The sequence below is a fragment of the Artibeus jamaicensis genome, unplaced genomic scaffold, assembly GCF_021234435.1.
Source record: "Artibeus jamaicensis isolate MK-2021 breed Jamaican fruit bat unplaced genomic scaffold, CSHL_Jam_final scaffold_916, whole genome shotgun sequence".
Classification (NCBI taxonomy): domain Eukaryota; kingdom Metazoa; phylum Chordata; class Mammalia; order Chiroptera; family Phyllostomidae; genus Artibeus; species Artibeus jamaicensis.
Window position 1 is genome coordinate 37,134,920 of NW_026522059.1, and position 22,155 is coordinate 37,157,074.

General features: G+C 37.5%; 1 protein-coding gene across 1 annotated transcript in view; it reads right to left on the reverse strand.

Moving 5' to 3' along the window:
• The window catches only part of CUNH8orf34 (chromosome unknown C8orf34 homolog), a 299,403-nt gene that overhangs the window by 75,318 nt on the left and 201,930 nt on the right, over positions 1–22,155 (reverse strand). The window contains exon 10 of the mRNA XM_053661119.1: positions 140–225. Coding sequence (XP_053517094.1) covers positions 140–225 — 86 coding nt within the window. The remainder of the gene's footprint in view (positions 1–139; positions 226–22,155) is intronic.

Consider the following 22,155-nt stretch of genomic DNA (forward strand, 5'->3'; position numbering starts at 1 on the left):
ACCTTAAACAGGCACAGGCATTAAGAGGCAGCTCCTCTGAATCCACATTCATGTCCTCTGAACCTCCTAATACACGGCCCGAAGGAGTGGTAGATGTAAGACAGACAGCTCTGTGGATATTGTTGGGTTTAAAACTTACTCGAAGAATCCGGGATTATTTCATCTGGAGAATGAAGTATTTGTGACGTCTCATCTGCTCTCTCTGCCAGGTTGTCTCCTTGAAGCCTGAATAATTAAAATATAATTACAAATAATTAGAAATGTGAACTACATACTGTAGGAGATGTGACTATTAACTTCTAGCCTCTCAAGTCAGACATGCTTCTTCAAAGTAGAAATAAAAGTTTACCAATGCCTTTGTAATACAGTGTTTTTGCTTTTCTAACCTTGACAAGTCAACCTTTTTCTCTTGTATGCGAGGGAAGGTTAGAGTAGGTAAAACTGCTTTCTTCTCAGCCTGACTGGAGAGGAAGGTTTACAAGCAAATGTCTCTCGACAACTACAAGGAAATGCATGGAAGAAAAAGAGTCTCACAGAGCATGTTCTCCTGTTTCCTGGGTCCAGGGCATGAGAAGATTTCCATTCTACACAGAGGGTTACCAAACCCAGGTCTCCAAATGGACCAACCCTGAGCTTTAAGGCCTGTGGATCAAGATAAGTCTCAATAGTGGAAGTGAAGATTCCTAATATGTGTGACTGCTTGGGGTTCTCGGAACACTGGGTCTTCTTTAGGAGAGAAAGGTACTTTTATGGCTATATTTCTGAGCCTCTGTATCCACATCTCTATAGTGAGAAAAACAGACTAGCCAAATCCAATTCAAATGGTATGGGTGTATATTACACTGTGAAACTATCAAAGGAGGCAGAGCTCATCAGTAAATGTTTGGAACTGTCTTAAAAACAGAAGAATAAGCTCTGCTAATGTGAAGGATATTGCATCAAACCATTCAGAGATTAGAGTTTTTTTTCTGTTCCTTTACCCTTTTCTTGCATTTAGCTGACAGCAAGTACACTCATTAAAGAATATTAATAAATGCATATAATATAGCATTAACATTTTTAATAATCAAATATAACTCATAACTGTACAATGCTCAAATATTTAAATTTTCAACCATTTTGTCTTTGCTCTTATATTCCCCAGTGGAACCACATAATAATTTGACTTCTGCATGTTAAAAATATGCATGTATCTTTCTTAAATGTATGTGCAACTACATTGTAAATTATACTTTCATTTGTATTTCTGTAAATTAAATTCTATATGTTGCTGTAATATTATACATTTATACTTACGTATTATCTTCTATATACAAAACTGCATTTACTTTATTATATAAGATAATTAAAATATTCTCAAGGGTAACTTTCTGACAGTTATAACATTTTTTGGTCAAATATATATATTTTTATACTTTAAAAAATTTTTCAATTATAGTTTACATTCATTACTCTTTATTAGGTTCATATGTATAGTGAAGTGGTTAGAAAATAATGTACTTTACAGAGTGGCAGCCACCTGGTCCCATACCTACCAATCTCATCTAGTCCCCATGCTGTAATCTACCTCCCTGTGGCTATTCTGTAACCATCAATTTGTATTAATCCCTTCTCCTTTTTCACCTGGTCCCCTGCCCCCCCTCCCTTCTGACAGCTGTCAGTCTGTTCTCTGTATCTGTGAGGCTGTTTCTATTGTTTGTTTCTTTATTTTATTCATAAGAGTTTCACATATGACTGAAATCATATGGTACTTGTCTTTCTCTGACTGGCTTATTTCACTTATAATAATCTCTAGGTCCATCCACACTGTCAAAAAAGGTAAGATTTTCTCCCTTCCTCCCTCCCTTCCTTTTTCTTTCTTCCTTCCTTCCTTCCTTCCTTCCTTCCTTCCTTCCTTCCTTCCTTCCTTCCTTCCTCTTCTTTTTCTTTTCTTTTCTTTTCCTTTCCTTTCTTTTATTTTCTTTCTTTTACAGCCAAACAGTATTTCATTGTGTATGTACCACAGCTTTTTAATCTACTCATCTGATGGGAAGTTGTGTTGCTTCCAAATCCTGGCTATTGTAAGTAATACTGCAATGAACATAGGGGTGTATATATTCTTTGGATACATTCACAGATAGCCAACAGACATATGAAAAGATACTCAACCTCACTAATCATCAGAGGAATACAATGCAAAGGAAAACCACAATGAGATGCCATCTCATACCTGTCAGAATGGCCATCATCAATAAATCAACCAACAATATGTGCTGGCAAGAATGTGGAGAAAAAGAAACTCTAATGCACTGTCGGTGGGAACACAGATTGGTGCAACCACTACAGAAAATAGTGTGGAGGTTTCTCATAAAATTCAAGTAGATTTTATACTTTTAACTAAGTTTTAAATTTTACTTGAAAAAAAGACCCCATAATTTTTAAATGAGTAATTTAGCTACATCCTAAGTCTGCCCATCTACTTCTTTATCTTTTTTACTTCTAATAATTAAAGTAAGTATTTCACTAATCAGCAATATCAAATATCCTTTTGTTTTTATTCCCTAGGCCTACATCCTCAAAATTATCAAAGATAGAATGTATGTAGGTACATGAGATATTAAAAGGCGTAAGTCAAGCCTGGAGAGGTGGCTCAATTGGTTGGAGCATTATCCCACACACCAAAAACTTTGTGGGTTACATCCCTGGTCAGGGCACCCACCTAGGTTGTGGGCTCAATCCCTAGTTGGGGTGCATGTGGGAGGCAACCACATTATGTTTCTCTCTCTTCCCCTTTCTCCCTTTTTCTCTCTCCAAACATATCCTCTGGTGAGGCTTAAAAAAAGGTGTTAATTCAAAATTATGAAATTAAATACCTGTTTGGGTATTTAACACTAGGTTAAAAAGCTAAATGGAAAATAAATCTCCAGTGAAGGCAGAAAGAAGCAAGGAATAACAAATAAGTTGTCATTTATTTTGCTCACTGCAAGCTTCAGTAAAAAGAAATATTTATTTAGCATTTATTAATATGCTCAGTAATCAGCCAAATGTTGTAGAGATGTAAAGCAATTACAACTGTCCCCGATTTCACAGAAGTCGCAATTTAGCTGAGTTGAAAAGACAAACGGCCATGAAAACAACCCAGCAAATTGGGTGGCCCTGAATCTGGCTCATCCTCGGCCAAGCAGTGCCCTCCGGGCACCTTAAGAGTTGAGTTCACCGTGACTTGGCACCAACCCCACTGCAGAACGCTTCACAGCCTGCTCTCCTCCAGAGCTCTGCCAGTGGTTCCCAAGCTGCAATCCACACAGCATAGCTTCTGTAACAGGTTAATAGGTGCTGTACAAATAAGGGTGGTGTGGGCAAGTCCAGGAAATACAGCCTTAATAAAAGTTAAATCATTTTCTTCCCTACAAGAGTTTTACTCAGACTCCCAGAGTTTTTCTTTTTGCTTTCTAAAACTCCTCTTCTGTATTAAACATTCTTCTCTATTCTCAGCCCCTCAGCAAAATGTATCCTGCTCCCCCTTGTCTTAACTGAAACCCTTTTCTCTTCTAAGAATATGATGTTCCTTTTTTCCTTTGAGGGGACAGTACCTCCTCTCCAAGGGAGGCTGCGTGACCCTTCTACCTCAGATAACAAGGAATTATAAATATTAACCTGTCACCCTTCTGCCATGAAAGCTCTGCATGGGCTTAATTTTTCCTTCTTCAACTCCCACGTTACTATTATCTTGAATGATTTTCGTGGTCATGTGTATTTACCCACTAATTTCAAAGTCCCTCGATCTCAGACCTGCAGATTTTCCCCTCCACTTCACCTTCTCTAACTCAAGGACAGAGAATCCAGAATTTACTGTGTCATCATCACCAAGCCCTTATTATATGAAATGTTAAAGGGACTTACCTAAGAAAAAGAAGATAAAAAAGATGAACAGTGAAAGGACAGCAAACTCACAGTTATTAACAACCACACCTAAAACAAAAGCAAACTAAGAGGATAGCTAGACCAGGAGCAGAACCATAGAAATGAAGATCACATCGAGGGTTAGCAACAGGGGAGTGGGAGAAGGAGAAGGGGGGAGAAGGTACAGAAAATAAGTAGCATAGATGGTAGGTAGAAAATAGATAGGGGGGCAAGAATAGTAGGGGAGACATAGAATCTAAAGAACTTGAGACACGTGGTCATAAACTAAAGGGGGGAATGGTGGGGGAGGGGTGTGCAGGGTGGAGGGGAATGAAGGGGGGAATAGAACAACTGTAATGGCGTAATCAATAAAATATATTAAAAAAAGAAATTATTGAATCTGACGCTCAGTTCTCAATGACAAACTCACACCCTTTAGGTTTTTTCACAAACTCACTGTCCTTAACACTTTCTCTTTGATTAAATATAGATTTCCACTTTCTCCCAGGTCTTTGGCCCCTCATGAGTCCCTTCCTGCTCTACTCAGCTGGACTTGGTGGTCCTCAGTTCCCATGCACCCACATCCTTCTATCATTACTGCCCATCCAGACCTGAACCCTGTATTCAGCCATCACTTTTCTGTACATGTGCAGGCGAACAATGCTGGAGACAATCATGACACTCTAGGAGTGGTGAGTATAAAACAATGGTCTCTAACTTTGAACTTGGTCTTCTTGGTTGTCTTCCATTCCTTTCAAAGTCTTTTCAACAGTATCACCTCCCTTCAATGTCATCCAGAAAAATTATGTATTTGGAATAAAGACCTTCTACGCCCCCCTCACACAGCACCTACAAAACTACCTTCAATTGGACCTATATTTACCTTTCCTTCTTTCTTATGGAAGGTTTAGACCAGGGGTGTCCAACTGTTTGGCGTCTCTGGGCCACACTGGAAGAAAATTTTTCTTGGGCCACACATTAAATATGTTGTGACACATAATCACTAAAAATAATCTCGTAATGTTTTAAATAAATTTACAATTTTGTGTTGGGCCACATTCATAGCCATCCTGGGCTACATGTGGCCCATGGGCTACATTTAGACACCCCTGGCAGACCAATCATCAGGCTGGTGATTTGAATCCTATCATTTCATATCCCACTTGGATTTTATTTTATAATATCCACCACTAGTCATTCTGTTCATCTTCACTGCTCATTTTCCACAGCATGAAACCAAACTCACTTCCTCTTCAGCTTTAAAAACAAACATAAAACAAAATCCCACCCATAATTATCCAAAACATCTAGCTATTGCTTCCTCTTGCTCATTCTTCTTTGAGCCACACTCACTAAATGTTCTTTATTCAATACCTTTGCTTCCACAGTTTTCATTTACTCTTCAACCTATTTTAATCTGGTTGGTGCTCCTACCATTCTGAGGTGACTGCTTATACCATATACAATGTAAACTCTTTAGACCTTGTTTTTATTTGATTTTCAGCTGCGTTTTGTATGAACACTCTTTTACCACTCTACATCATCTCCCTGAATTGGCTCAGCTACTCTTACAGGTTTTTTAAATGACATTCATGCTGATGTTCTTTGAATCTTTATCTTGAGTTCGCATTTCAAGATTAGTATGCCCAAATTCCAGAAGAACAATTTATTTGAATGTACCATAAGCATTCCAAAGGCAACATGTCCAACAGCAAATTCATCTTCATCATCACCCTTCCTTGCATTACATGTGGCTAGTCACTCTCAGTCTTGCTAATTATTCTTCCTAAAGTGATTTCCTGAATGCATCACTTTTTCTTTATGCTAGTATTATAATTTTGCTGCTCATTTTGATTTGCCTGAATTATTATATAGTGTTTCCTCACTGACACTTATAGTTAGGAAACTTGTCCTCCAAAAGTCCATTTTTCATGTGGTTACCAGAGTGTTCAAAACAAATCCAACCATATTATTCTCATGCTGTGAATATTTTAGTGCAAGAGATATTAACATTAGTATGCATTCTTAGCAAGCACAATGACAGGTTTTAGGAGACTCACAATAATTCACAATAAACAAAATTAGAAGTTTTTGGTTGATGTGCTCTTGTTTGAACAGGGAGCCAGTAACTTCAACCAGATTCTCCAAATAATCCTTGATGGAAGAATTTAAGAACTAGCATTTTTATTGGCTTCTTAAGATGAGTTATAACTCCCTCACCAAGTCATTTGAGTCTCTCTATTGCACAACCCCTACCTGTCTGTGTGAATTTATTTTCTTGGATATTGTGCTATGGATTTTATACTCCAAACTGCTTTCCCCTCCTGGCAGATACTTTGTTATTAAGCTTCTGTGTCATTATATAATCATCTGCAGCAGAATTTACTTTTACCTCTTTTGCTTTTTGGCTTAAACATAGTTTTTCGATCTAGATTCCTCTTTTTCTTCCAGAAGTCTTAGTAGCTATACATTTTTAAAACCACAACCCTTATTTTATAATATTTTAACTATTTGCTTAGATGTCTGTTATTCAACACACTCCAAGCATCTTATTTTTTACAGTTTTATGTCCCGAAAGCCTAGCTTATATTAAAGTTGTTATATTGTAAGTTCTAAAGAAAATTTCTTAAGCTTTAAAAAATGATTAGCTGATGCTGGAGATAAGAGGGGGAAAACAGGACCCAGCTGATGTATGAGGAATTTTCTACAGAACACTATCGTATCATTATAATTAAATGATTTGAAAAGGGATAAAAATCACCCTGCATCTATTTAGGGTTAAGCAGTTCTTAGCCTGGTTCACCTTAATGCAGAATGTGACAGAAGCTTATATGTGAGTGGCTGTATGATTGGGGAGACAGGTGTAAGGGACATGGGAGGAAAACACAAAAGGAGAGAAATCCCATACGAGGGTGTGTCACCGAGTCAACCTCTGAACAGGTGGCTGCTGCTCAATCTCACAAGAATTCGGAGGACCTTTTTGAAATGTGTCCACTTGAAGGATAAAAGGGTAAAGCATTTATCCAAAGGCTCCTGGTCCAGGGAGGTCCTTGAGTACCAATACCCTTAAACTTTTGAGTTGCACATACATTAGTACTGAGTGATTATCACTGGTCATCTCAGGACAGGAAATGAGATGTAAAAGATACCAGCATAAGTGATATGCTGAAGGTTGCACCTGCACCAAGCTGGTTGTCAGAAGCATGTGCAGAACAAGTAGCCAGTAAGAGGGAAGGTATTTCAACTGGGGTACAGGTGGGACTGATAAACAGAGTAAATGTGCCTGTGTTTAAATTAGATGAACCAGATTTAATTTTATACCAACCAGTGAGACCTAGCTAGAAGAAATGCTGTTATAAATATTGTTAAATTCTATCTCCAAATTTGTGAGTCAACAATCACATTCCATTGAGTCAGTCTTGATAGTGAATAAGCCAATAATAGATAGTATCCCCGGAGACTATTATACTGCCTATCCCAGGACCAACCATAGTACCAGGCACATGCATGTGATCAACACACACTTGTTATGTGAATGTTGCTGAAAAGTCCCTGGGTCTCAAAAACAGCCTTTGGGAAGATGAACCAGTCAAGGCAAAAGAGATCAAAGCTCATTCAGGATACCGGTGGCAGTGGCAAAAGCAGTGGTTCAAATTTTGCTGACTGGCTTGGGCTAGATCAAGTAGGACATCTGAAATCCGATGCTGAAATATCTAGTCTTCTTCTCTAATGAAAACAGGAAGTGCGTGGAGGATTTTGAACACAGGGGTATATAATCAGACTTCTGATTCAAGAAGGATCGCTTTGCCCACAGGGTAGAGAATAGGTTGCTGGGGAACAAGCGTGAAAGCAAGGGGATTCTTTAGGAGGTTATTCCGGCAATATCACTGAGAGATGGGCGTGGCTTGCCCAGGAGAGGCAGTGGCAAAAGCAGTAAGAAGTGGACTGATTCTGGATCAATTCTGTAGCTAGAGCCAGCAATATACCTGATAAACTTGAGGTGGTGAGAGAAAGGGAGGAGCAAATGATATTGCCATTTTTCTGTCCTGAGCAACTGTGGGGGTAAGAAAATGAAGAGAAAAGAAAATCTGGTGTGAATTAAGTATAATTGAATCGGGGACACGGTAAGCTGCAAAGGCGTTTTAGACATGGTGGTGGAGGTGTCAAACACAGCGGGCTATCCATGTGGAGATGCCGAACAGACTGGGGTGTGGGGTGAGGCTACCCTTCCTGGGTTCCAAAATCTCTAAAAAGAACTTCAGAATGTGATAGTCTACTCTTCAATTCAGCTATTCCAGAGAATATTATATTCTGCTTCACTGGAAAATAAATTGTATATCATAATGCCTACAAGGTCAGGGAACCACAATGAACAGCTTTGATTTTAATACATGTTGAGCCATTTTCTTCAGAGTGTTACAAAATTAACTTATCTCCCCCCCCCAAAATCTGCTATTAATTCACAAAGCATCCTGTTCAACACAAGTCACTGAGTTATTGCTAAGTCTCTTTCTAAATGTTCATTTTCCATTGTAAGACTCCAGGATGTATCTCCACAGTTATTTTTTAAGGGAAATTATAACAACTAATTGTCATTAACTCAATTTCAAAGTCTTAAAAAAGCCAAAATTGTCATCAACATCAAAAATTCACTGGGGGCCTTGGAAGCGGAGCTCTCCTTTGAGCAATGAGTCTTAAGTCTAGCATGAGATCCGTGTGTATTCACATGATCTCTCCGAATGACTTCACAACTGCCTGAAGTCAGAGAACTGGCCTGACAGCCTCCAGACCATCAGGTACTGGGGCATTAATTTACATCTATGCCCCCCAGAATAACTCTCTAGTTTAAACGGCATCTATCTGAAGTCACAATGCCCTTGTCATAGTTCCTTCTCTACCCAAGAAAATGTCACTGCAGCACTGTGGAACTCTGCTGCCCTTGCCCTTTGCCCCAATTCTTCAGGGAATGAATCACCTGGACTTTCTTCCTGTCGCTCTCTTTCTAAATCCTTGATTCCTCCTAGGTGCTCTTCCCTACCCTGGGCAGTTCCAGTTTGACCCTTGGGTGGGTGGTCTACTTACTCCGACTTTGACCTTTAAACACTGTCTCTCTGCTCCCCTCAGAGCATTCTCTGTGCCCCAGGGACATCTCCTCACAGGACGTGTATATCCCTTCATATTTTAGTTCTATACTGATTTTAAAATCTCCCTTCCAGCACTCATCTGCAGGCGCTCGTGCTGTTTCTTGACTCCTGCTGTGTCTATCACATGAGGATAAGTAACAACGCGTCAAGATGAAGCACCTTTTTTCCTGAGAGCGGAATGGATTAGAATCACATTCTCCTTCACCAGAGGCCTTTCTTTATATTCTGCTTTTTAAATTCTCTCTCTCAGTCACGAGCACCTCTGCACATTCACCCCTAAAAAATATCATGATTGATGGTGACATAGAGATAAAAACCATGCTCCTTCCTTTTAAGTTTCCCTTTTAACTTCCTATCTCCTGAAAGTGAGCTGTACCACGAAGGAGCGATCTGTAGCTCTCTGACCAAATTCGTAGCTCCCTCCTCCCTACCTGACTGCAGATGGGCAGCCGACAGGGGTGGCTTCTTATCACTGCTGCTAATTACCCTCCTGGCAGAGGCTTTAGGATTTTAAAACCAAATCTAAGGAAAGCACACATGGAGAATAGATATGTTTTGTTTTCCATCTTTTCTGCTTTATCTCAGCTCCAATGTAAAATGTCAATCCACAAGAAAGTGGAGCAGCTCAGGCAGCGGGCAGGACTGGTTCTGGGGAGACCACAGATTTTTCAGGCAGATGTGACTGGAATGCGGGCCACCGGCTCACACACCTTGGCCAGATTATTAAGCATACAAAGAACCAGCCTAGGACATTACAACCAACCTCAAATCTGAGACAGCCATGAGAAAGGATTCAATTCCAATTGCCAGACTGCTCTGGCGCTAAGGCAACTCCAAGAGAAAGCATCCAAACGCGTGATGTCTGAGCTGGAGGCAGCCCTGGGCACCAGAATCCTCAAGGTTCCTTTGGTACCACTGTTCACGTAACGTTTATAACTGGACTGCACGTCCATAAAATGATCTGGCGAAGTGCAGGTGTACTTTTTGGCTTGTCCTCATCCCTGAGAGAGCCCTTTTTAAATCTATCTGAAAAGAAGTAGGCAGGTAGGTTTTGACTGGACATTGGAGGGAAGTGGTCTTTAATTTTTAGGGTGCGTTGGAATCTCCTAGGGGATTTCTGAAAACAGGGATTGCTGGCTCCATGCATAGAGTTTCTGATTTAAATGGTCTGGAGTATAGACCCAGGATTTGTGTTTCTACTGGATCCCCAGGTGGTACTGATACCACTGGCTGGGGGACAGCCCCCAGTGGTGCCTCCTCTGGACAGCCATGCCAGGACAGGGACCTCCCACCCCTCCTTTCTGCAGTAGCAGTATCTGCCTTTGCCTCCAATGTCAAAAATAGAGAAGACTCTACCAGAGGATGTTGACATATTTCTTTCTCTAACTGGCTTGGTATTGACTTTTAGCTGAACACTGAATTTTATTTCCAAACAGGTATAATTCCGTCTTACTGAGGTGAAAAATCTCAGAGTCGGACTCCACTTGAGTCATGATGCTGCACATTTGGCCTAACTCACAGAATAGCTTGGTCAGCAGGCATCCAGCTCAGCGGCAGCTGTGAAGAGTCTTTTCAAAGCTCTGATTTCTAACACATTGAAATATGGGACTGTGTGGGAGCCAACACAGCCTTTGAAACCCTGCCAAAACTTTGTTCCTTCCTTAGCCATTCTTTTGTTTAATCAGAGACCCCTCACTCATGGTACCGAAACCAAAGGCTGCTTCACATATGTACCTGATGGGAGACCACCCCCTCTTTAGTCTGTCCCCTGGACACATCTGTCAGATGGCTGACTTCTTTTGTACACAGCCAGTCTCTCTCCCTCTCTCTGGTGGTAAAAGCACACTTGGTGCTGTCAGGCTTTCCTATGCTGTAGAACTGGGCATCACAGTAAGTTGCGTTGCTGGAGGTCTTTTATGTTCATTTCTTTGCTTTTTTATTGCATACCATTTGGGAATCATTGAAATTAAGTTGTGATCACTAATGGAATTATGAGGTGTACTGAAATTCCCAAATTACAGGTAATACTATTTGGTACCAGAGAAAGGTAAGATTTAGCAGGGTTCTCTCTTCCTGCAGATGGCAACGGAAAGAATGCTGCCAGTAATATGATTACTACAAATTCTGAGAAACTGTTACTAGGTATGAAACAAGCATGAAGGAACGAACCACAGAGAGCCACAGAGCAATCCTTTACCATAAAGTTGTACATTTTTGTGAGGAGTAAAACCCCCCACCCAATCCTATCTAATTAGAAGAAAATAGGGGTAGAAGGTGGAAAAATATGAGATTTCCTTAAAAATCTGAAACCATTGTATTCTGAGGTTGCAGCCTGAGAGAGGTAAGCTAGCTAGCATCCTTCCACCTCAGACAGATGCAGGGAATTCCCAAGTGGGGAATTTGCGACTTGACTTCTTCATAAAGGTAACACTCCATACTCCAGTAGAATATAATCAGATGTCAGACATTTGGGCACACGCACACAATTTAGTCTCTTCTTTCCTTTAATGCTTTCCCCCTCTTTAATGCTTTCCTTGAGTGAGTTAATGTAGCACTGATATAGCCATAACAGGCAATAAATAGTGTAATTTGAATGTCTTACTTGAGTACTACCCCCAAGAATGATATATTTTCTTGGTTTAAATTTGTTGGGTCAAGAAGCTTGGCTTGTCTGTTTGTTTGTTTTTAACAGAATTCTGTATAGTAAATACAAAATTAGATACATGGTTTTTGAACAATTAGCTATTAAATTGCCTTGTGTTTGGTACTTGGACAGCATGCTAAAATTTGCTGATAAGTAAGTTGATGATCTGAAAAACAAGGCTGGTTTAGGAAAAATTTACATGATGTTCTTGAAGAAATTATAATAGAAGAGATAAAGATCTTTTATTGTTCTAACAATGCTTTTAAAATTCTTAAGAAGGACAATACTGAATACAAATGTTTGCATAACTGGAAAAGCCAGTGAAAGTCATAAAGATGTTAAGATGCCTTTTGGCGTAGAAGAAGAAATATATGCAGGGACTTACCAGGGAATACAAATGCCACTTTGTGGAATTTCAACTACCTTACTCTAAAATGTATTTTTCTGATGTGCAAATCAATTGATCTCTTGAAATGATCATAGAATTTGTTCACAGTGGAACTATTTTCTCACTTCTTCTGCTTCAAAAAACTAAAAATGGTTTGCACTGAGAACTACACCTGGCATGTAAATGAAACTTTTCTCCAGACTCAGCTATTTCTTAATCTAATTCACTGTTTATAGTTATATCACGTTTCAAGTCATGTTATTTTTTTCACTGATTTCACTTATTTTTCTGATTTTTACATGGCATAATGTAGATGTTACAGAACTGCTGGTTTTAAGTGAAAAAAAGATTATTACATCTATAAAAATTCAAATGGCCTTTCCTAAAATTACTGATTTATAGAAACATAATGCATCATGGCATTAGTATCAAACTTATCTGCTTTTTCCTTTTAGGTATTTCATACTACATTTTCAGCACTAACATTGTAATTGTAAATAAATACGTACTCTGTGAATTTCAGTTCTTATTCTGAAATGCTATAAGGAAATTCAAAACTTAATGATACTTAGTATTCTTTGTTTTAATAGTAATGATATGTGCAGCCTGCTGTGGTTCCAAAATATATATTTTATATCATTGAGACTAGCTAACTGGTCAGTGGTTATAAAGATAAACACTAGAAGGCATACATAGAGATACATTCAATATAATTATACATTTGATGTGACTTATGCAGCCATTCAGAAATTATTATCCAATTATAAGGGCAATTACTATTACAAATAATTGAAAGGAATTGCAATTCCAATTTACTACAGTGTTTACCAGGAGGTCCAGAATGACAAGCAAGTGAATAAATAAGAAGTTTCCAGATAAGGGTAAAAAAGTAAAATATAATTTTTTACTACCTGTTTCTATTTCTTATATAATATTATGTCAGTGGAGAAATAAAATTGGAAAAAATATGAAGTCATTTAAATTAATATTTCCTATTAAACTACTTGACATTAGTCAGAAGAGTAACTTTCTGGATATGTCCCCTCAAACAAGGAAAATAAAAGCAAAAATAAACAAACAGGTCTTCATCAAACTAAAAATCTCGTGCACAGTAAAGGAAACCATCAACAAAACAGAAAGACAACCCACATAGGGGAGGATATATTCACAAACGACATATCCGATAAGGCGTTTTATTCAAAACATGGAAGAAAATTATACAACTCAATGACAAAAAAGTAAATAATCTAATTGAAAAAATAGGCAAAGGAGGGATATGAAAAGACTTTTTCTCTAAAGGAGACATACAGATGTCCAACAGATGTTCAGCATCACTAATACTCAGGAAAATGAAAATCAAAGCCATAATGAGATACCACCTCACACCAGTCACGATGGCTATTATCAGAAAGTCAACAAATAACATGTGTTAGCAGGGACGTGGAGAAAAGGGAGTCCTTGTGCACTGTTGGTGGCACTGCAAACGGGTGCAGTCCCCATGAAAAACAGGTTGGAGTTTTTTCACAAAACTAAAACTAGATACACCACATGACCCAGCAATTCTACTTCTGGGGATTTATCCAAAGATAATAAAAACAATAACTTAAAAAGATATATGTACCCCCGTGTTAATTGCACCATTATTTTACAATAGCCAAGATATGAAAGCAATCTAGGTGTTCAACAATAGACAGATGAAGAAGATGTGGGGATTGGGTCCATATGTGTGTGTGTTTATAATACACATATACACACGTGTCTAAATATATATATATAGAGAGAGACATACAGTGGAATATTACACAGCAATAAGAAGGAATGAATTCTTGCCATTCATGACAACTTGGATGGATCTAGAAGGTATTATATTAAGTGAAGTAAGTCAGGGAGAAAAAGACAAATAACAGTATGGTTTCACTTATTTGTGGCATCCAAAAAAAGAAATCAAATAAACAAAGCAAGACAAAAACAGACTCATAGAAACGGAAGACCAAAGGGATGGTTACCGTAATGGAAGGGTTAGGGGGATGGGTAAAGGGGAACACAGTCAATAATACTATAATAGGTTTGCATGGGTGACAGATCATCATGAGAATTAGTGGGGTGATCACACTGTAAGGTACAGAAATGTCCAATCACTGTATTATACACCCGAAGCTAATATAATATTGTGTAACAAGTATACTTAAATTAAAAATAACCTTCTCATTTTATGACCACAAAATAAAATCCAATAGTGCTGTTACTACATTATTAGAAATGGTATTTAAACAAAAATACATGCTAAGATACTCTAAAAATTTTTTGTTGTATCTTACCCATTACCATTTAGTCCCCTTACACACCCCTACCCCTAGTAATTGTCACTTTTCATATCATATGGATGATAATAGATATATACACAAAACTGAGGAACTCATAATTTTCAGTCATGGTACTTTCTATGATTATTTTATTCACAGAAATGCCATACAAAGTGTAAACCCTTTCTGAACCAAATTGTCATCATTTCCCAAATCACTAAAATAACATGTTTTTACTGTGTGTCATTCTGCCTAACAGCTTGTTTTAATATTCCCAAAGGGAAGAATATGTCAAATGCACTTAAGGCCCATTGTTCTTGTTTCTCTGAGATTTATGAAGGCAGCCAGTTTTTCTGGTGACTTAATTTGCTTGTGGAACCATTATTCTCCTAACTCAAAAACCATAGCCCCAAGAAAATACTTCATTAAAAAATGTTTAATTAGAGATGTAAAGGAAAAGGCTTCTAAAAACTGGAATTGCAGGGGCATCTAAGTAGCAAATCAGTAGATGTTTGGAAATACTGCTTGTATTAAGGGAGATTATGTATTTGAACAAAAACATAGCAGCTTGTACATTGTGACATTTCTCTACTCCTTGTGGAGCCCCTTTCAAGATTTGTGCAATCTTCTTAAATGAATTAGAAGTCATCAACGACAGCACAAGAGATACAACACGTGCAGTGCTTATTAAGTGCCAGTCACTGGGGAATTAAATGACTTGTGCAAGGATGTTCTGCTAGAAGAAACTGGGACACTGTTAGACACTAACGTTCAAGACCTTAACATATCATGCTGTGCATGTGTTCAGGGGCTGAAGTGGTTAGATAAAAACATCATTTTCTTAGATCAATTATTTAGTCATAGCAACTCAATCTGAAAGTAAGGGCATCATCCCCATGAAGTAATGGGCCTAGAATCAAGATACCTATAAAATACGTAACACTTGTAGTGTTTTATTCACAATGGCAATTAGATAATTTATCTTAAAATGTAGCTAGGGAAAGGATAAATAATCAACTTTTCAGGTTGAAGTTATTTATTACTACATTGAGTCCAAATTTCTAGTGTAGTATAAATTACCAAACTCATAGCCTATAAAAGCAGGATAATTATTTTATCTCAAAAGTGTAGGCCAAAAACACTATCTCCTTATCAGAACTTTTGTAGCTCAAAAAAATAGATGTTTTTATTTCTTATAAACAACATGCCTGACTTGACCCTATTAGCCTTTTATCCCCCAAACAGTTTAGGCAGGACAATAAATTTGAAAAATGTGTCCAATCCCACAATAGGACCAACAATCCGACTGTTGAAAATGAGGCGGCAGCACTCAGTGCGCAGCAGCAAGCATCAGGCCCTCAGGTCGGATGGAGCAGGTTCAAATGCTACCCACTCCACTGACTGGCCTTTTGTCCTCCGTCAGTTTACCTGGTCTCTTGAACTACATTTCTCATTTGTAAAACAAAGCTAAAAGCATACCCTTGGAAAAGTTGTGAGAATGAGAAATAATGTTTCTAAATACCTAATGTGGTATTTGGTGTACATGGCAGGTCCTTCTGAACAAGGTTAGCTTCAAAACGCTGTGAAGCAAGAGATACTGTCAATGTGTTTTTTAAAGCAATATCCAAACTCATGCCTCGATGTACATATTTGTTTCAACATTTCATATGAAGCCACTGAATTGATTAATTTGGATGAATTCATTCACTGGGAGTTTTAACTGAACTTATCAGGTCAGCACTTTGCAGATATAAGAGTTTTGAGTCTTGGCTGTGCAGGACAAGTCAATTCTACTCTGAATTGCCACATTCTTTATTTCCCCCTCCCTCTGTTTTTTCTGACCATTTTACTTTGAGAATTTAACAGGCTATTGAATTTAACCTGAACTCTTTATGATATTCCAATAAAGTGAATAAAGAGGAGCTCTAGTTATCAAAAAAATAAAGAACTTTGGGATAACAATAGGTTCCCACATTCAACATGTACTGTATTCATTTATGGATTCTCTCACCACTTCCATTATCATAGGTCATTCTCTTCCTGAAGTGTTTGCTATGTTGCTTATAAAGTACCTTCGTTTCAAAGTGTTATAAGGATAAAACGACTGGTACAAATTTACTGAACGAGAATATCTGAAAATTGCATAATGTTTCATGTAAATAATTATATTCTTATCTTAGTTATTGTATATTAATAGAATATAATTATAATAAGTATGACATAATTATTCTAACTTATCAGTTATTTTACTAAATTCAGCACTAATACTGTTTTTCCTTTTATCATTCAAAATTTTAATTAAAAAAATGAGTTATGTTTCCTTTTTTCCTAAAATTCTTCTAGAAAATTAGATGAGCATTAAAAAACATGATTTACATTTTTACTAGCAGGATTCTGATTACTGTTGGTTATAGAACATTGAGAGTTAAATGATATGCTAATTTTTAAGTCATCATTGGAAATCACACATAATGTTAAAGACTAATTTACGCAATCAGTCAGAATTAAACGTGTTCTAGTCTAAACACAGACAAGTTTAGAAGGTTGTAATGATAATTCATGACTTTGGAGAAAGAGAATGGATAGCTATCTAAACAGCTTAGCTCTTACTTAGAGCAATACATTCCTTTATAGAATTTATGAATATTTATTACAACTCAATATTGTTTTTATTTTTGCAATCCCAGTGTCTACCCAGATGTGCTCCAAAATCCTAGTACATTATGCCTATGAAAGGTTTATTTTTTTTCTGTGATGTGAAGCTATGGTATACAAAAGGTATTTCGGCCCTCTCTACTTTTCTTTCTTTTCTGGACTGATGATCTTGTGTTTTATTTTTGCCATGAAGCAGACATGTCTCGGGCCAAGAGTGTCACACATGGAGTGTTGAAAGAAAGCCCACCCCATTCTATTTTTATGCACTCATTGAACATTTTAAAATAAACAAGGTTTGGTTGGTCGCACGGGACTTGATTCAGAGGGTGAACGAAAAGGCAGGTGCAGCAAATGAAATAAAGGAGATGAAAGAAACAGAAAAGGGCAATCAGCAAACCGACTCTCCTTTGGATATTACATATGAGGCTTACTGTTTTTATAAGTTCTTCATTTCAGAAATCAATTTAAAACATTAGCAAGTCTTTAAAACAATTCTGAAGGTAAGATTACTGCCGCTTCTTGTCTCCCATACTGACTAGGAGCACACAGGGTGCGGACACAGTCTGGTGGACGCTGGCTTTTACAAGTGGGTTGGCTCGCTTCTAACTCTTATGATTATTTTCATAATTTGAATGTGAAAAAATTCCCCTAGGCAGGTATCAAAAACGAATAAATGTAACATATTTTGTATTGTTGTCTATCACTTTTTCCCTGTAATTATTGGAAAGACTATGTATAATTAGATTCTGATTTCTCACTCTAATAAATATTTAAAAGCTATTGGGATATATATTCTCTCTGAAAGGGAGACCCTTTTCTAGCTTGATTACGCTTTTCATTTTTATTTCTACACGTTTTAAATTTGTATGTATCACAGTTCGTGGCTTGTTTGTTTTTCTTTCTGTTTGGTATGAAGAAGGGCAAAGCAAAATAGTTATAACCTCTGTGGTGCACCCTTTCTCCAGGCACTTGAGAAACAAGCTTTTAATAGAGAAACTGATCGATACTCCATGTTCGGTTTTGATGGGGTCTTTGTTCCTCTTCACAGGAATCAATTTTAAGCTTCTTACCATCTAATAGAGCCTGACCAGGTTCTATTTCTAAAACTTTAAGAGTGAGCAAGACTGATGCTCACAAATCAGTTCTAAGCCACAATTTTGTCTACATCTTCTAAATACCTTTTTAAGCAAATCTGAGTTCCCCAAACCATATCCCATATGACTTATGTAAAATTATTTAACAACCGTCAACTAAGTGCATCTACTGTCCGGGGGTCTGAGGGTGAGTTCTCATTATTGTCTAACTTAACTGTAAATCACCTCATTTCTTTCTGTTCAATATGACTGTATGAAAAAGCTTCTTTGGATCCAAAATCAGTGTTAAATCTCCATTGCCATGCCTGGCATTCAGTCTGCCTGCTGGCACTTGGCTACAATAAGTCTATAATGTGTGGGATCTCTCGGAGTGTCTTCCCAAGTACAGATGCACAAAATATTTTTGCCTCCTGAAACTCAACAGAAGTATAATGGTTTGCTTCTTAATGGGGAAAAATAAATAAGACTTAAAAAATATTTTATGAAGTTATTACAAATTTACTTAGCCAGGATATACCGTAAATATTATGGTTTGAAAGTTATTTTTTAAAAATTTCAAATTAATACTTTGGTGCAAATTCATTTAATTCAACAACTGCTTGTTGGTAACTTAAAATGCCTCTGGCAGAGTGAATCATATCCTGAAGGCACTAGTGTAACTGTTAAACTCCTTAGACAAACTGTATTTGATTATAAAAATTTTAAATAATAAAACAGTGACCAGAGGGGAGAGGGGAGGGAATTTAAGGGGAGAAAGGGGAGGGATTTAGAGGAACTAGTATAAAGGACACAGGGACAATAACTAAGGGGGGTGGAAATGGGAGGGAGGTGGGGAGCGCGGGGTGGGGTGGGCTGGGATGGGAGAAATAGAAAACTGTAATTGAAAAATAACTAAATAAAATAAAAAATTTAATAATAAAACAACAAAAATTTAAATTTTCAGCAATAATTTAATGGAATTATGAACGTGAGTTTGGCTAAAACTAAACAGTTCATGTAAGTGTGGTGCTGACATGACAATATGAGCTCTTTTGGACTCAGCGAGCCCTGGCTATTATGCGCACCTTCCAATGGCCCCCCGCTGCTACTCCCCATTTACTGAGAAACTTACATCTTAAAGAGAACCAAGACTTCTGCTGGCCTAGACTTAGTCTAACACGTGATCGAGATATTAGATACAGCTGTTTTTTTCTCTATAACTTGAAACTAAGTGGCACCAGCGCACAATTAAGTGATAGTTCTCAGTGATCAGATGGTCAACATATATATATGATCTGGAATATGTTCACAGTTTTTTATTCATTTTTAAGATGAAAATACAGAATGTATCCATTCTTCAAAAAAATGGGTGGATCCAAAAAAATAAAATTTAGTTTGAAAGATCCTGGATTAATCCACAAAATTTCAATGGCTGTCAGGTTTCCCCTTTAACTAAATACCACTCATGATTTTAGAGGTGGCATTAGCCCTGACCCTAGACACAGCGAATCACCTTTGGAAAGTTTTGGTGCAATGATCTATTTAGGTACTTGAAATATTACTGAGCACATAGCATGTGCATTATGGTATGCTAGATACAGAGAATTAAAGAGAGCACTTGATGCTCCGTCTAATTTTTACATGGAGCCCGGTCTCTAAAAAGGAGGAAAACCAGATAGCTACATTGCATAACTGGTTTGTCACCTTTTTTCAAAGCCCTATAAGAAGTCTTAGTGCCAAGTCACCTAATATGACCAGATGACCTAACCTAGTCAGGAAACTGTGAAGACAATACTCACGAGACAGCTGCTGACAGGGAGGACAGCAGCTTGCTCTCCCTACAGAGGCTCCATCACCATGTGTGGTGCCAAATCAGCCAGCTCCCACCCTCTATCTAGATGTCCTGATTACTCAGTGAACACAGGAGGCGGGTTATGGAACTCACATTAGTTGTCCTCAACAATGAAAAGCATGTTGCTCAATTCTTTGGGAAAGCAGAAACCCATCCCATAACTAGAAAGAGGGATCCTGAAGTGTCAGTGCCCTGAGATGCTAACGGAGCTTGAAGTACAGAACTCTAAAAGACCTCACTGATACCCTAAAGGAGCTCAACTGGCTGGGCTGGAAATACTGGCTCAGTGGGTTGAGAGATAAAAGAATTCAAGTTCAGCTCAGACCTTTATTTAAGGCTCAGGAAGACAGAGAGAATATTGTCTTAGCTATTCAGGCTGCTGTAACAAAATCCAACAGATAGTACTGGAGGGTCTGGCTGCCAGGTCATCTTGCCCAATCTCTTAACTCCACACAGACCCTCCACCAGAGAGTTATTTAACATCTGCTGGATATTTCAAGGAACAGAGCACTCACACTTGCTGGGAGTTGGACCTTTCCATTTTCTTTCTGCTTCTCCAGGTGTCCCACTGTTCTGTACTAAGTTGAAGTAAAGTCTGTGTGTTCTTTAGTTTCATGCCAGTACTGCTTTTTGGAGCAACAAAAATAAGTATATTTTTTCTTCCATGGAATTACCCTTTAAATATGCACAGCTCTATTTATTCTCTTCCAATATAAACTCCTGAAATCCCATTTTCTTGAACCATTGAGCCGAGGAAAATTTTATATTTCTCCTGTGTTAGAAAACTTGTTATTTAGGCCCAAAGGCAATTTTTAATAGAGGTTCAAAATTTTTTCAAAATGCACCTTTTAACGCTGAATATCATAGCCATATATTGACATATACAAAAATGAATTTATATAAATTTATAATTTAAATTAAAATACAAAAGGATTTTTCCTTGGTTATCTCTTTAATATCCATGTTATTATTTTCTAGAAGTTTTTAGCTCTTAATTCTTTCTGAATTTCTAGATAACTTCCACCTAAATTTTTTTCTTTGCATTGCTGTTTTCAGAAGGCCATTTCATTTTCTCTTCTGGGTTTATTTTGCAGGATTAAAGCCATCAGAAAGTGATTAAATTTCATATCTTTACAAAGTCTCTTTTGAAGTGTGATCAGTTGTGAGAGAGAATTCAGGTTCCTTCATCCTAAGCAAAAACATTTACTCTGAACAGTTTTCTTAGCTACCTATTAATTATTTAGTGACTAAAAATTGGCTTCAATATAAGCCAATATAAGCCATAAAAATGGATCTAGAACACTGAATATTAGGCCAGTTTTGGGATCACAGTTAGTGAGGCATTTATGTCACCCAACCTATGAGACTGCAGCCTAGATGAGGTCTTATTTTTTTCTTGAGTCAGTACCATGGTTCCTTGCAGAGGAGGGCATTCAAAAAAAATAATGATTAAATTAAACCAAGGTGCTGTAATTGCAGCAGCTGGACTTAACTTTGTAGGAAAATCTGGTACAGAAGACAAAAAAAAAAAACCCTGTAACTACTGAGATAATAACTGAAATGTTGACATTACTCTTCTGTTTAACAAGTCATTTCCAACAACTGAAATTAAGGGTTTGAAAATCAGGAAAGAAGACACCTAATTTAAGTAGGTTTGGTCCTTGTTTGGTTTGGTTCATTTTAAGAAGAGAAAGTAAAAAACATGTCCATGAAGTTGTTTTCACTTTTTTAAAAAAGATTTTTATATATTTATTTTAGAGAGGGGGGGAGAAAGAGGGAGAGAAATACTGCTGTGCAAGAGAAACACTGATCAGTTGCCTACTCACCCCTCCAACTGGGAACCTGGTCTGCAACTCAGGTATGCGCCCTGACCAGGAATCAAACCCGAGACTTTTTCCTTTGCAGGACAACACCCAGTCCTCTTAGCCATACCGGTCAGGACTGTTGTCACTATTAAGGGACAAAATCATTTAGTAAACATTAAGGAATATTTTGATTGATCAAAAGACCATATAAGCTTTTGGGTTTGTTATTCTATTATACATACACTTAAATACACCAATAAGGCTTTTAAAATAGGGAAGTATCCTTTTATTTATCTGCAAAGAAAACATACTTTGATTTTGAAAGGCTTTTTACATACTGTGATAACTATGAGTTGTATGAGTTCTATTCTTTTGCAGTTAGAATTATTCTTTCTTACATAAAAAATAA